Source organism: Electrophorus electricus, chromosome 12 (assembly GCF_013358815.1).
Source record: "Electrophorus electricus isolate fEleEle1 chromosome 12, fEleEle1.pri, whole genome shotgun sequence".
Classification (NCBI taxonomy): Eukaryota; Metazoa; Chordata; class Actinopteri; order Gymnotiformes; family Gymnotidae; genus Electrophorus; species Electrophorus electricus.
In genome coordinates, this window is record NC_049546.1 from 3,792,213 (window position 1) to 3,807,320 (window position 15,108).

The 15,108-nt window shown below is 39.2% G+C and overlaps 2 protein-coding genes across 2 annotated transcripts in view; both read left to right on the forward strand.

Moving 5' to 3' along the window:
* The window catches only part of LOC113583359 (cytochrome P450 2J6-like), a 4,131-nt gene extending 1,512 nt beyond the window's left edge, over window positions 1-2,619 (forward strand). Inside the window, exons 4-10 of the mRNA XM_027019664.2 lie at window positions 1-75; window positions 221-381; window positions 468-641; window positions 764-902; window positions 1,832-2,019; window positions 2,104-2,245; window positions 2,347-2,619. The exon at window positions 1-75 is cut by the window's left edge and continues 78 nt beyond it. Of these exons, the coding sequence (XP_026875465.2) occupies window positions 1-75; window positions 221-381; window positions 468-641; window positions 764-902; window positions 1,832-2,019; window positions 2,104-2,245; window positions 2,347-2,543 (1,076 nt within the window). The 3' untranslated portion in view covers window positions 2,544-2,619. The remainder of the gene's footprint in view (window positions 76-220; window positions 382-467; window positions 642-763; window positions 903-1,831; window positions 2,020-2,103; window positions 2,246-2,346) is intronic.
* An 8,687-nt stretch (window positions 2,620-11,306) lies between these two features.
* On the forward strand, window positions 11,307-14,122 carry LOC113583360 (cytochrome P450 2J6-like). The gene is made up of 7 exons (XM_035532351.1): window positions 11,307-11,454; window positions 11,708-11,718; window positions 11,925-12,087; window positions 12,187-12,339; window positions 12,457-12,617; window positions 12,848-12,986; window positions 14,088-14,122. Exons 1-7 carry the CDS (start codon window positions 11,307-11,309, stop codon window positions 14,120-14,122), a joined length of 810 nt encoding a protein of 269 aa, XP_035388244.1.
* The last annotated feature ends 986 nt before the right edge of the window (window positions 14,123-15,108 follow it).

The following is a 15,108-nucleotide window of genomic DNA, read 5'->3' on the forward strand; positions in this document are numbered from 1 at the left end:
TGGGGAAGCAGTCTATGGAGAAGAGGATTCTGGGAGAGGCTGAACACATTGTTGCACGCTTGGAGAAGTGTACAGGTATTATAATCCTGCTCCTGAATAATTTTTTACTCGCTGACTCGTAAGTGAAATCAAAAAAGTGTTAAAATATTTCTTATTTATTGATCACAGCTGCTTAATAATGTCATGAAAGCACATTTAACACAAATGTGCATATATGTAGGCTCATATATGAATCCTAAGACTTTGTTCCATGATGCTGCATCAAATATCATCTACCTGGTATTATTCAGCACGCGCTTCGACTATGAGGATGAAACTCTCAAAGAGTTTGTTCGATGCTTCACTGAAAATGCAAAGATTGTTAATGGACCCTGGTCAATGGTGAGTCAGTGTAATGGCCGAAACAACGTTTGCATTAAGGCGTTTGGAACTGTGGTCCTGGGATGACCGCTTCTCTGTCCCCTTAGATCTATGATACACTTCCTGTGGTCAGAGCCCTTCCTCTTCCCTTTAAGAAGGCCTTTCAAAATTACAGGACAGTTAAACAAATGGTGACAGACATGATAAACAAGCACAACACAACAAGACTATTAGGGGAGCAAAGAGACTTTGTCGACTGCTACCTAGACCAGCTTAATAAAGTAAGTGACTGACTGAAGAAAACTTTCTTTTTCCATATCATTTTTCTAAGTTTCCATGTAGATAAATAGTAGATAATCTTCTAAGTCATACTATCAGAGGGATGATGTCTTGTTTTTAATAGGAAGAAGAGGGTCGATGCTCTTTTGATGAGGAGCATCTTGTGGGGATGGTCATAGACCTGCATGGTGCTGGGACAGACACCACCTCCAACACCCTGCTAACAGCATTCCTCTACCTCATGACTCATCCAGACATTCAAGGTCTGAACTCTATAGTACCCAATGCACTCCATTAAACAGCTAATATTATTTGTATAGTATACTTAATGGCCTGTGTTTCTAGATTCAACAGAGGCAGTAGTAGCTCCATATGCCTTCTGTTGTATGTTTCTAGAACGGTGTTGATTATATTCAGTTCAATTCAACTTTACGTTACACAGTTATACAAATAAACAGTGTAATGATTATCTGGTATCATTGGCTTAGTAGTGGACACACAAACCTAAGCTCTCTTGGTTCATATACACTGATATATACACTACTGTTTCACTGATGCTGCTTGGTGGGCAGTAGTTCTCCACCTAGTTAATATTTGATTTGTACTGACCCTATAACCAAAACCAGACAAGTGATTAACAGTGTAGAGAGTGGCTGACAATATGTGCTTGGAAACACAATTTTACACATAAACTGTGAATATAAAATTGTTGTGCTTAATCAAAATAACTGTTAGAAACACACACCTACAAAGTTAAATTTTCAATAGTGAATTTTATAGCACTAGTCACTAACATCTCCAGTTGACTAGCAAGCAGTAATCCAGGCTGATGATAAAGATATGGATTTTAATTTAGTAATTTAGTCATTTTAATAAATATATATATATATATATATATATATATATATATATATATATATATATAAAGTGTTTAATTCCAACAGTATTACAATAGTGCTTGCAGTGAGTAACTGTATAAATACAATATAATAAAGATTATATTACTATTTAAATAAATAAGGGCCTACAGTTCCTGTACTATAACAGTGTGAATTGTACTGAAACTCTGTATTAGTGAAGCATTCCAAGGCATCTAGTTTGCAATATGTGTTTCTTGTAATGGAAGACATGTCAAATTAAATGGTAGTGGAGAGAATGTACCAGAATAATGTCCTCTGGCTTGTGTTTTTAGAGAAATGCCAGCAGGAGATCGATGAGGTTCTGAAGGGAAAAGCTCAGGCGTCTTTTGAGGACAGACACAACATGCCATACACACAGGCTGTGATTCATGAGTCTCAGCGCATCGCAGACACCGTCCCTCTGAGTGTGTTCCACTGTACCACGAGAGATACTCAACTCATGGGCTACAGCATCCCAAAGGTGAGAATGAGTTACTTTCCATCCTTTTACTTATTTGTGTCACATGCTTATTTCTTTCTTTGCTTGTTTTTCTCCATGTTCCAGGGCACTCTCATCATCCCCAATCTCTCCTCAATACTGAGTGAGGAAGGCCAGTGGAAGTTTCCACATGAGTTCAACCCAGCCAACTTCCTGAATGAGCAGGGACAGTTTGAGAAACCTGAGGCCTTTTTACCCTTTTCTGCTGGTGAGAGTTTTGGACAGTGTACTTCTATACTGCAGGAAACATAATAAATTGTATTTCAGTTTGTTTGCCCTGATTTATTGTGTGTGTGTTTGTGTGTGTAGGGCCTCGGATGTGTCTTGGTGAGGGCCTTGCTCGCATGGAGCTGTTCCTCATCTTGGTCACCCTGCTGCGCCGGTTCCAGTTTGTCTGGCCTGAAGATGCAGGAGAACCAGACTTCACTCCTGTATATGGAATCACAGTCACACCCAAGCCATACAGGATGGGGGTCAGGCTGAGACAGATACCTGGAGAAATGTAGAAATGATTAAACTTTCTTTTTTTGCCTGCATAGGATTTCATCAGGTTAAAAATAAATCATAATCACTTCAAATTTGCTTTTATGGACTTCTGAGTTTTATCAAATGAAACTTCTCTTGTCTGACATGAAAACTTAAGCCCCAGCCATAGTAGATAAGCATACATATAAACACAGAAAACACACTTTTTCAATCAGGTCCAGACACCAGCTGTAAAATCTGATAATGTTCATGTTATGTAGTCCATCAGCCACCTGTTTCAGTGGTAATAGTGATATTATTATTGTCTGTATATCTAATACATTTCTAATGGAATTTTATCTGCAGTCAAATCAATTTATTTATTCAGCTTCCAGCTGGTGAGGGATATGCAAGAGACAGTGATTCTATTTTAGCATTTTATAATTGAATGAATTATACACATACACAAACAAAACAAACATGCAACCTTGCTACTGACTCCCACTGCTGCCAGGTGACAGCTGAAAACAAAAACAATAACAGCCAACACTGCACTAACTGGCATAGGTCTTCACAACCTCAAACAAACGGCCACAGCAGGTAAGTGTAAGCAAGGTCCTCCTCTCGATGCCTCAGTTTCTCATACAGCTTGTTCTCTATTCTCTCTGAGTTCTGATGTCTGCTGAGTCTGTGGGGGAAATGCAGTTCTTGGAGCAGAGCTAGCTGTTGTTCAGATCCCAAACTACCTGCAGCCAGGCTTCTCTTGGATAACTTAATCACTGACTTGTCAACAATGGGAAAGTGGCACATTCCTCAAGGGAAACAAACATTTGCCTAAGTGAGGCACAGTACTTGTTAGTGCAAATACCTTGTATTTCCACTCACAAACTCATTTTTAAGGTAGAACGCTCTAAAGGTGAGCTTTAATCAACACCACCCATGCATGGGGATGGTTTGGCTCGTCACTGAATAGTGGCTTTCCATCCCATTGGTGCCTTGTGGTTCACTGGGAGCAGCTCTCTGTGATGGTGGAAATGGCAGTCCCAGTGGCCCCTTTGATACAGCAGTAGAAGTACAGCTTGCATGCCTCATCCAGGCAGCCAATGGAGAAGACTGGTTCTCTGTTATAATGTGCTCCGTGAACAATCACTGCACCGTGGTTCCCTCCTTTCATCAGTTGCACCTGTTTTCAATCATGGAATCATTTACTAACACTATTAACCTGTGCCTTCGTTCTGGGTAAGGCCTCCCTCTTGCTACAGTAGGTTATATACATGTGTTCTGATCCTGTCTATGTATACTTGCTTTACAGTCTTCCCTTTGAATTGTTTGCTATGGATTTATTCATTAACCGATATGTATGCACACACATGCACCCAGCCTCACTGATGGGCTATACTTTTAACTATCCCATTATTCCAGTATTGTAGCTGAGAAATAAAATCACTATCCATATTGACCATCACAATGACAGTCCGTCAACAGGGTTCGGAAGACAGTTTATTGGGGGGACTCGCACAAAAGATGGGTAGTGAAAATGCTTGCTACTGCTTTGAATGCATATCTTGATCTTCATCTTCTTTATCAAAATCCCAAGGCGCAAGAACTTTCAGCTGAACACAGTTAGTCCTACAAAAGGAAGTAATATCACTGCTTTAATTTTTGAAGCATTTGCCTTATCTTAAAAAGTTGTTTTATGTTTCATTATGTTTTCACTTAAACTTGAGTTGACAGCACTGTTTGGCTCAAGGATGCTTCTAGTAGTTGCATTTAGCAAACAAACCACCTAAAAGAGTTTTCTTTATACTTAGACTCTGGTGGAAGCAAAAATGGAATACTCTTCCACTCTTTGGTCTGTGCCTCATTATTTTAGCCGTATATCTGAGTAATAAAAAAATTATCTTCTCCTGCGCTCCTTGTGTGTACTCTGCGCACTCTGCTGACTTGGTGATGTGACTGCAGATATAAAAGTTTTATCATCACATCGGCTTACTAGCAACAGGGTTTATTAGGGGGACTCATATCAAAAGTGAGCTTTCCCCTGGGCCCTGACGCCACCATTATTCAACAACCTCTTTCATATGTAAATAGTTAATCCTTTGAAAGACTCTGAATGCAATACAGACATAATATGTGTTTTTGTTATTGATGCAATTTTAATAACCTTGACCTTACTTTACATGGTTCAAGTTGTGGTTTATTGTTTGTAAAAAGTTTAATACCAAACAGCTAATATAAGCAACACATGATCAAGCATGATGAAACAGTTAACACAACCCCCACCAAAGACTTCTTTTGCAAATAGCTGTTGCTTTTACTGGGTCAGGGAAAGGTTTTGTTGTTTGGTTACCTTAATTTTCAATTTTTCACATGTTTGCATAATATTTTTGTACAGTGTGACTTCCAAATATCAGATGAACCATTTTATCTAACCCTTTGTAATTTGATTTTATGTCTGGAATAACTGCTGATATTTCAAATAGGAACATGGGCATATCTGTAGAGCCAGATATTATTTAAAACTAAATGCTGGAAGATTTATGCAACAAAAGGTCACAGTGATATATTTCCAGCAAACGCTAGTGTTGTCCAAATTCATAAACTGTTCTGAAGCGGTCTCACTTCCTTATGTGTCTGTAATGTTTCCCTTGTCATGGACTTGACCTCTAGTGGAGATTATATAAAGTGCACCCAAAATTCCCTTTTGTCTGCATTTTGTTGCTATATGGGTGGCAACCATAAGATCGTTTGCTAGGTCATTAAATGCTAATGGTTAGAAGTAACATTAGCTGCAGGCTATATCAATGTCCATGAAGAAACATCAGCCAAATCGCAATTTTGGCAAATCTAATTAGTATTATCAGTAATAATAATAATAATAATAATGTAATATTGCACCTACCCACTAATCTCCTAGCATGCAGAAAATGTGATGGTTACCACTGATCAGGGTTAATGACAAAAAGATCAGCTGGATGATGATCGCAACACTCTAACCACCAGTCTGTAATCCTTATCGTTTTGTAGGTAGTGTGAACACAACATCTTTTTGTTAAATTAAGCAGGCAAACAGCAAAAGAGTAGTCTAGACAGGTTAACTTGACTGATCCAATCAGATTGGGCCCTACTTAAAAAGATTTCCCACCCAGGGAACCCCAGTATTTTGTGAAGTATTTTGGGGTTAATTAGATTTCTTCAACTAAAATAAACAAATAAATGAAAACAATGCTTTTAAAAATTAAATATAATACAAATTAAATTCTAAGATGGCCTCACTTTTGCAAGGGAGCTAAGAGACCTGTGTCCAGAAAGGCAAACAAAAACATGAAAAGGTTCCTGTCTTTTGATTTGACACACTACGTTTCACTACAAGAAATACATAATGTAAACTATGCATTGGAATATTTCATTATTACAGAGGTTCTGGATGGAAACGTTCAGGCATCTTTTGAAGACAGACACAACATGCTGTTCACGAGTCACGCTTCATGACTCTCAGTACATCTGAAGCCTTCTTAAATCTTCTGCTGGTGAGAGTTCTGGAAGTGTAAATGTACATAGCAGTAATAATTATAACCTGCTTGTTGCATTTAACCTTTCATTTTTTGCAGCCATTATACTGACACCTAGTGACCTGGTGTATCAGAGATCCTACTAAATTCATTTTAAACAAAGCTGCCTCTATGTGGTGGATTCTCTCTGTGGAGCATAACCCGGATCATTCTGGGATTACAAATCAATCTGATTTTTGATGTGCCCCTTGCAGAGTGGAGGGTGGGGAATGTTCACTGGTGCTTCAGTAGTGCTAGGCCTTGACACGTGTCCCACACGAAATCTGTCTATGCTGAAACCTCTGTATGTCCTTGAGGTTAAACTGCAAAACACAGATTTCCTTTTAGATTATATGCATGAACTGTCATGCCGGTGTTTGGTAAAGGACACTAAACTCACACTACACTGGACTCCTAAATGCTCTCAAGCCCTTCACGTCAATGATTCATCCATATCATCATCATCATCATCATCATCCATTTAGGTAGACTATACACATAGCCGCACTTTCCTCCACTGGCGCAAAAATAACTTGGTGGGAGGATTATGCAAAAGCTGGAAACCAGTGGTAGAAACCAGGCAGAAAGCAACTAAATTCAAAGATCATGTCATATGCACTTGTCTAGCAGGAACCATGGTGCAGTGACAATGAACTGGCAATGCACCCTACACAGAGATTGGGGAGTGCAAGAAAGAAAAAAAAAAAGCAGAAAAAATTAAACACATAGAGATATTTATGTAGTTATTAGATTTATTTGACTAAAATAAACAAATAAATGAAAACAATGCTTTTAAAAATTCCTTATAATACAAATTAAAATCTAAGATTGCCTCACCTTTGCAAGGGAAACAGAGAGCCTGTGTTCAGAAAGGTAAATATAAACGCGAAAAGTTTCTTGAGATATTCATGTGTTTATATACAACTGCATGCGAAAGTTTGGGCACCCTTGATCAAATGCTACTTCCCCCCCCCCCCTTTTTTTGAGAAATAGTGCACAAAGTCTCAGTAGCTATTCAAGCATAAAATAACTTTCAGCAAATGTTAAACACAGAGTTACACTCTTTTACAACATAAAAAATGAATCCAAATCCTCGATGTGGCCTGTGCAACAGTTTGAACACCTTACAGATGTAACGGCGTAACAATGCGAGAGGCAGGATGCTAGTGCACGGAGGAGCTTAATAATTAAAATAAACAGAACAACACAGGGAACAAACGAAATGGGAAAGATGAAACTAATAGATACAAACGAAAGCCATAGCAAACGATCAAGAGACGCAACAAAGCAGGAAAAGACCCAAAATAATGGGTAACTATTCGTACTAAACACAGGGTTTAAATATACAAACTAACAAGGGATAACAAGACACAAACTGAAACCAAAACAAGGAGGCACATGTACCAAAGATAAGGAAGAAAACAAAAGGGAAGGCGTCGCCATGGGAACCATGACACCAGGGAGGAAGCGATCATGACAACAGAATTATTAGTAACCCTTTGGCAGAGGCAAATGCATATTTTTTGTAAATGCTTTTTGTAAGCAGCTAAAAGTCTTTCAGTTCTTGCATTTGGAACTTTTTCCCACGCTTCTTTTCAGAAGGCCTCTAGTTCCGGGATCTTCTTGGGCCATCTTGTATACTGTCGTGGTAATCTCTAATAAAGAGTCAGAGTCATCCTTACGTGTTCAAAGAAGATTTATTTAGCAGAAGAGAAGAGGTGAAAGCATCGGGAAAGTGATGAAAGCACACTCTGTCTGTTGTGAGTAAGGCGCCCATTAAAAGATACAGAAAAGCCTTGATCTAACTGGTTTAGTCTTATCTACTGGCATGTAGCTTCAATACCAATAACACTTTTGTTCTGTATCAAGGAGAAACACCTGCAGACAGCTTCAGGGTCTGATTTTAAATTCTGCAAAAGGTTTCTACTTACTGGCACAATTAAACACAATACACAAACTAAGACAGTACGCGTTAAAGTCAATCTCAACATATTTGACTCATTATATATGAATTTCTTCCACATTTCCCCCCTTTTATCGTTTTAAGATAACAAACATCTAACAGAAAAAAAGAGTACAGAAATTCACATCAATAATAAGAATTCAGTCTGATTCAACTTATCATGTCATAAACTATACACTGAAGAAGGCTATGGCTGTTTGTGTGAGGGAAAGGGCCTCTGTGTGACGGCAAGCTGGAAGGACTGAAATACACTGCATTTACACATTTCTAAACAGAATTTGTCCATTTTACAGAGTAATTGGGAGTTTTTTCATCAGGGATATCAGCAAAGGGTGGATTGTAGTCTTCCGTTGGATGGGGTGGACAGTCTGGAATGTCCTCTGGACTGATCTTGACTAGTTGATAACTATCTCCTACCATACCTTTTGTTGACCTGGTCATGCACTGCCTAATCAGCAAAAAGATGCAGGGTTAATACAGTAGGAGCAATGTGACAACCACCACTACAGGCAATAGCATGGTGACTAGCCAAGACCCCCATTTCCTGATGATGCTGCCAAGCCAGGCAAAGCCTGTTTCTCCAGTGTCTCTGGGTGTTTGAATCTTCTGTATCATATGCTCGATAATTTAAATGAGGTCATTGTGATTGTCTGGAATAAAGAAACAACACAAAGTCTCAAAAAGTTTGCAAACACCGCCCTTCTTCTTAGCAAGGAGAATGTCTAATGCAAGCCTGTGTTGTATTACTGCGGTGCGCATAGCACTCAATTTGTCATTCAGCAGTTTTAGGGCTGATTCTGTCTCATTTGCTAGGGCTAATATCTGCCATGCTAGTCCATTCATTTTCTCAAACGGGGCAAGGACCACCCTGTTACAGCCCATGGCCTTGTCCAAGGATCCCAAAGATGGCAACCCTGATACTATTCAGGCATTTCAGTCGTAAGAGACCTCTTAGATTTGTGTGTAGTACCAACCCCCTAGGGTGTGTTTTCAGTAAATAGGCAGTAAGACGGTACAATAACAACTGGACAACTGCATCCATACCAGGTTTTAGGTAGTTCTAATTAAGCATGTCCTCCACATGCCCACATAAATCTGATAGTTGGAATGAGTGAGATGTTGCAGATGACCTGAATGGTAGCATTGTTGACCTTGGCCCTACACTTGCTCGTAGTACCATTCAGCAATAATGATGTTGTACACTTTGAAACCTCCACCTGAGTCCCTTGAGGGTTGCTGGAGCATAGGCAAGTCTCCCCATGTCTCCAGGGGATCTCAAATCTGCTGTGGTTATTTTGATATAACTCACCTTTTGTTGTGACATCTACTGGATCACTAATAGTCTGATTATTATCTGATGGCCAAAGGTGATGAGATTCATCATTGACTCAGGTACCAAATGGTTAGATGCCAGAGTGACATTCTGCACTAATTTGTATGTGAGGGGTACCATGCTCCATCTTTGTGACAGAGCCTGACATACCCAGCAATCACCAGTAAATGGTGATGCTTCCTTCTCCAGTACTGCCAAAGCGCAGGCCATATTGCCATGACATTGTGATATAGCATGCCTTGGCTGCTTTGGGTGTGTTCTGGGACTATAACTGATAATGCTTCAACCCTTATTTCATCTTCATTTTCATTTTCATTTTCATGTTGCTGAGGTTCATCCTTATCAGTCAATGCCTCATGATCTGGGGAGGACTCTGGGGTCACTATCAATGTCACCTCCAAGCAATAATCTCTGCCAGTTCATTCAACACAGCACCAATATATAGGTCATCCTCGGATTTGTCCACTTTACCTGGATGGTATTTCCATCTTTCTCACTGACCTGCACCTCACTATACCCATATGTTATGTCTCTTGTGACCTGACTCCAATCGTGGCAAGGGTGACTACACATATACTTGTTGTAACCTATATACCCATAAACCTTAGCACTTACCTTGATAACCTTGCAGATGAACAGTCCTGTTTCTCCCTCTTTTAATACAACTATTTTTTTATCGGGGTTTCACAGGTCACCTACTGTATTTTGAGGTGTGTAAAATCTGCTCATCACTCCCTTTTGGCTCATAAGGTACACTAACAAGGCAAGCAGAATTATCAGCTGTTGTGGGGATACCATAGTTATTTGTTGTAATACTTATCAATGGAAATGTGTCTGGACACTAGGTCTTATTTCACAAAAGGCCAGATCTTAAGTGTGAACCATTTAGGGTAGAACCTTGCCCTTGTTGATGTTTGTTGGTGCTCAGAGTGCGGGTATACCCAATCTGCACTCTTCCCACCTCACCAGGGCTTAGTGGTACCCGAGGCTAGTTGTTAACAGGTCTACCTTATCTATTGGTCTGGCTGACTTGGTTCTTCTGATTCAGGTTGTTCAGCTGGTTCAGGGACTCTCCTGCAGTGACTGGTGTGGACCCACATGGTTCTTCCCGCTGTCTTCACTGCTGTGTGTGTTGTAAGCAGTACTTGAAATGGTCCAGTCCACCTAGGCTTGTTCCACCTTGTTCTTCGGAAAGCTTTGATTACCACCCAGTCCCTGAGTTTCAGGTCGTGTAGTGGTCCTGTTGCTGGAGCTGGTAGGGTTGCGCAATAGTTCAGCATAGCATCATCACATGTGGGTAGGTCAGATATGCAAGGTTTCGCAGGTCCTATTCCAGTGTTGGGTGGTCATCTGAACAACATTTCAAATGGGCTTAGCCTGTGTTTTGGTCTAATGTGTAGTCTCTTTTGCATGAGTACCATGGGGAGGACCTTAGTCCATCCTAGCCGTGTTTCATTTTATTCTTTAAGGTGCCATTTTTCCTCTCTATTGCTCCTGCACTAGCTGGGTGGTAAGCACAATGCTGTTTTAAAACTATTCACAGAAATTTTCCCCCCAATGCTTCACTTACAAAAGGTGTATCATTGTCACTAGATATCTTTCTAGGTATACCCCATCTTGGAATTATATCTCTCAAAAGCGCTTTTGCAACAGAATCAGAGTCTTTCTTTGCCATTGGGAAAACCTCAATCCATTTGGAGAACACATTGACTATTACCAGACAATAGTTATTTCCCTCCCATAATGTAAATCCACTATGCAATTGCTGTGGTAGTATAATTTACATGTGTGTCCAAAATACTCGTTCAAAAGCTTTGTGCTTCAGTTTGTTCAGCTGACTGGTCGATGAGATGTTGGTTAGAAAAGTGACAGCTGGCAGTCTGCCAAGATGGTGAGAAGGTAGTTAGTGGGACTCAGGTCTGAGGTGGACTGTGTGGAAAGCAGTGGAACTGACATCATGCTGGTTTCTTTGGTTCTTTTTTGGATTTGTATCTTGCTCTTCGTCTTCATCAGAATCCAGAGGCCCAAGAACTTCCCTCCTGGACCACGACCGCTACCTATATTTAGGAACCTGTTTCACCTGATTACCTCCAATCCTTTGAAAGGTACATTTCCTCTTAAAGATGAGCTTGATTGTAACAAAATATATTTATCACTCACAAAATTGTTACCATTACTTCAAATTGTTTGTTTCTGCCTTATTGTTTATAAAACATTCATACCATATAGTTAAAGCAGAAATTGTGTCTTAATGAGTGGTGTGGTCAAAGTGTATTAATCTAAACCATGACAAGACAGATTTTTTATACACTAAAACCGAATGTAGCCACAAACCATGGCTCCCACTTTTGCAAATAGCTATTTTTTGGGTCAAAGAATATTTGTGTGTGTGTTTGTGTGTGTGTGTGTGTGTGTGTGTGTGTGTGTGTGTGTGTGTATGATATATACAGAGGAATTGCACAAATCCACAGCATGGCAGTTCATATATGGAAATATGATGACTCTTTAAGCACGAAAAGGCAACATTTTGTCTGAACAGGGTTTTTTTTCTACTTCTTGCAATGTATGTTTTTAGTTGACTCAGCGCTATGGGAATGTTTACAGCCTGTATATTGGAGGAAGACTGGCAGTGGTTCTTAATGGTTTGAAGGCTGTAAAGGAGGCTTTGGTAACCAATGCTGTGGACTTTTCTGGACGCCCAGAGAACTCCTTAACCAACCATTTATCGAAAGGCAAAGGTGAAGTCTATTTTTGTTCTTGTATTGATTAAATGGATTAAGCTTTGGTACAAATAAATAACTTTAAGGCAGTTACTGATATAAGATTATATGTGACAGGAGTCATATTTGCTGACTATGGCCCTTCATGGAAGGAGCACCGTTGCTTTGCCCTCATGACCCTGAGGAACTTTGGCCTGGGGAAGCAGTCTATGGAGAAGAGGATTCTGGGAGAGGCTGAACACATTGTTGCACGCTTGGAGAAATGTTCTGGTATTGTAGCCATGTAGCCATGTAGCCAAGTGACGGTGTTACAAGGTGTTCTTAGCTGCTGACAGTTGCTCAGTAATGCTACAAAAGCACATTTGTGAATGTGTTGTGTATACACAGGAGGCTCCATGAATGCTAAGACTTTGTTCCATGATGCTGCATCAAATATTATCTACTTGGTTTTATTTGGCACTCGTCTTGACTATGAGGACAAAACCCATAAAGACTTTATTCGATGTGTCACTGAAAACTCAAAGATTAGCAATGGACCTTGGGGAATGGTAAGTCACTGCATCAGCAGTTTGCACTAGTACTTTTGAAAACAGTAGCAGTAACACTGTAGTAACATAACAGTGCTGTGATGAATCATTTTCTTGCAGATCTTGCAGATTTCTTACAGACACTTCCTCATTTCATTTTTATTGTTACTTCTCCCATATCAATTATTTCTTGCATCCAAATAGATACTATACATAATCATGTATAGTCTTATGATGTCTTGTTTAAATAGAAAGTAGGTGGTCGATCCTTCTTTGATGAGAAACAACTCATGAGGTATGTGGTAGACCTGCAGTTTGCTGGGATAGACACCACCTCCAACACTCTCCTAACAGCATTCCTCTACCTCATGACTCAACCAGGCATTCAAGGTTTGAACTCTATAGTACCCAATGCACTCTATTACAAACCTGTGATATTTGGATATCTTATAAATTTGGATAGGGTTTTTTTGATAGACATAATATAGGTAATAATGGCATCATATGCATTCTGCCTTGTTGAATATTGATTAATATTGATGAAAAGCGAGATATATTAAGGGCAAATCCAGAGTCAGCATCATTGTAACAGTCCAGGATTAAATTACCAACATGTAAAGTTCGGGAAGATATGATAAACTAAGTGAAACAAAAGTACACTATGTAAAACAAGGGCTAGGAGTTAAACAAGACACTGGGGCAGATCATGAGCGATGGAGAAAACAAAACTAAGGAACGGAACCACAGTAAGGAAGTACAGCAAAACAAAGACATGAGACAGGGAAACTATAGAGGCATGGACTCTAGGAAGGTGGACAATCATGACAACTCGATGCGGACTGCAGATTATATTTAGTCAAAAAGTACAGTTAAAAGAAACTTCTTTTAACTATCTTGCTAACCAAAGAGGAAAAAATGTAACTTCCTCAGATGGAGATAATGCAATCTAGTTGATAACAAAAACATGTACAAATTTCTCACAGTAGGCACTGGAGAGACCTGTCCTGTAGCCTAGATGGATTATGGAGGTAGTAGTATGTCATATAAACATTCTTGACATGTGTAATATGTCTTGATTCACCATGATATTACTGACGTGGTTGTTATGACTGACATGACTCTAAGAATATTGACCTAGTTTTTGATCTTTAGAGGCAAGTGTCTAAAATCTCAGTGTATCACTGGCTTAAATAACATGAAGTTCACCCATCAATAATTTAATGTAATCTCTGTAGTCTGTCACGGATATGTGAACTGAAGCTACTGAAGACAGATATTGCTGTGTGGTGTCTGCAGACATAGGGAATTAATTATACTACAAAGGAGAAGCATGTCCATTTATGACCTAGAAACATTAGAAACATTAATGGATTACAAGCAACTTTGTAGGAGTATAGTCAGTAGTCCTCTTGTTTCCATAAAAGTTAAATATAATTTTGCAATTTATTTTCATTAGATGTTGAAGTAAATATGTGTTGTTATATGTTGCAGAGGATTGTGCATCATTAAGTGTTATCATCCTGTAGTCAAATGACTATCATTTTAAAATACCACAGTGCACTTGGCTTTAACATGTGAATGCCCAGTAATGCAGTCAGTGCAGGAAGAGAGAGCAGCAACTAGAGGGATATCTTCTTTATTTCAGTTGTGAAGTCAACTGCAGCTTTCCAAAGCTCCAAAATTAGTTTCACTTTATAAGTTGTCAGTTAATAGTAGCTAGGACAAGTAGTTTCAATTAGATATTACTAGTGGAAATTCTGTGATTAAAGCTCTAAATTCACCATAAGACAAGCCCAACAGTGTAAAATAATCTTTCATTTCTTCCCAGAAATAAGCAGGCATTAAGAAAGGTGACCTTTGTAGTGGAGTACAACACAGAATGTCAAATATGTTATATCAAATATGTTAAATATGTTATCTGCTCATCAGCTCCACTGTATATTCCTCAATTCGCCATCAGCTTGACACCTTTTCATGAGTTTTCACGCCTATGCGTTCCATTTTGTAGTCGCTCCAGTACATAGTTTTAAATATAGGGAGAAAAAGAGCTGAAAATGAAACAAGAAATGCTACACAACGCAGGGAAACCATATATTAACAGAAAGGGCAAAGAGAAACCAGGGAAAAAACCCACCAAAACATGTAAATTGAATAACAGTATAAGTAACCCAAGAAGCTAGACACTAGCTGCTTTGTTACTGTAACTTCTTTGATACTGTAAAAAGCTACAACTTTTCATGTTGTTCTACTTCGATAAATACAGTTATGTCCGGCATGGAACAGGTGAGCAATGTACCACCTGCAATCTATAGGCAATTTTAACAACTTCACATACAGTGGTTATCGTTCCTCTGTTGTTGCTGTAAATGGGGTGTAAAACAATATTGTAACAATGTCTAGTCACATTGTTATCTTGCACAGAAGACATGAAATATGATATTTTTAAAAAATTGCAAAGCATAGGCGTGTAGTTTAGAATACGCATTAACAGCAGTAGTAACTGAACCCTCAA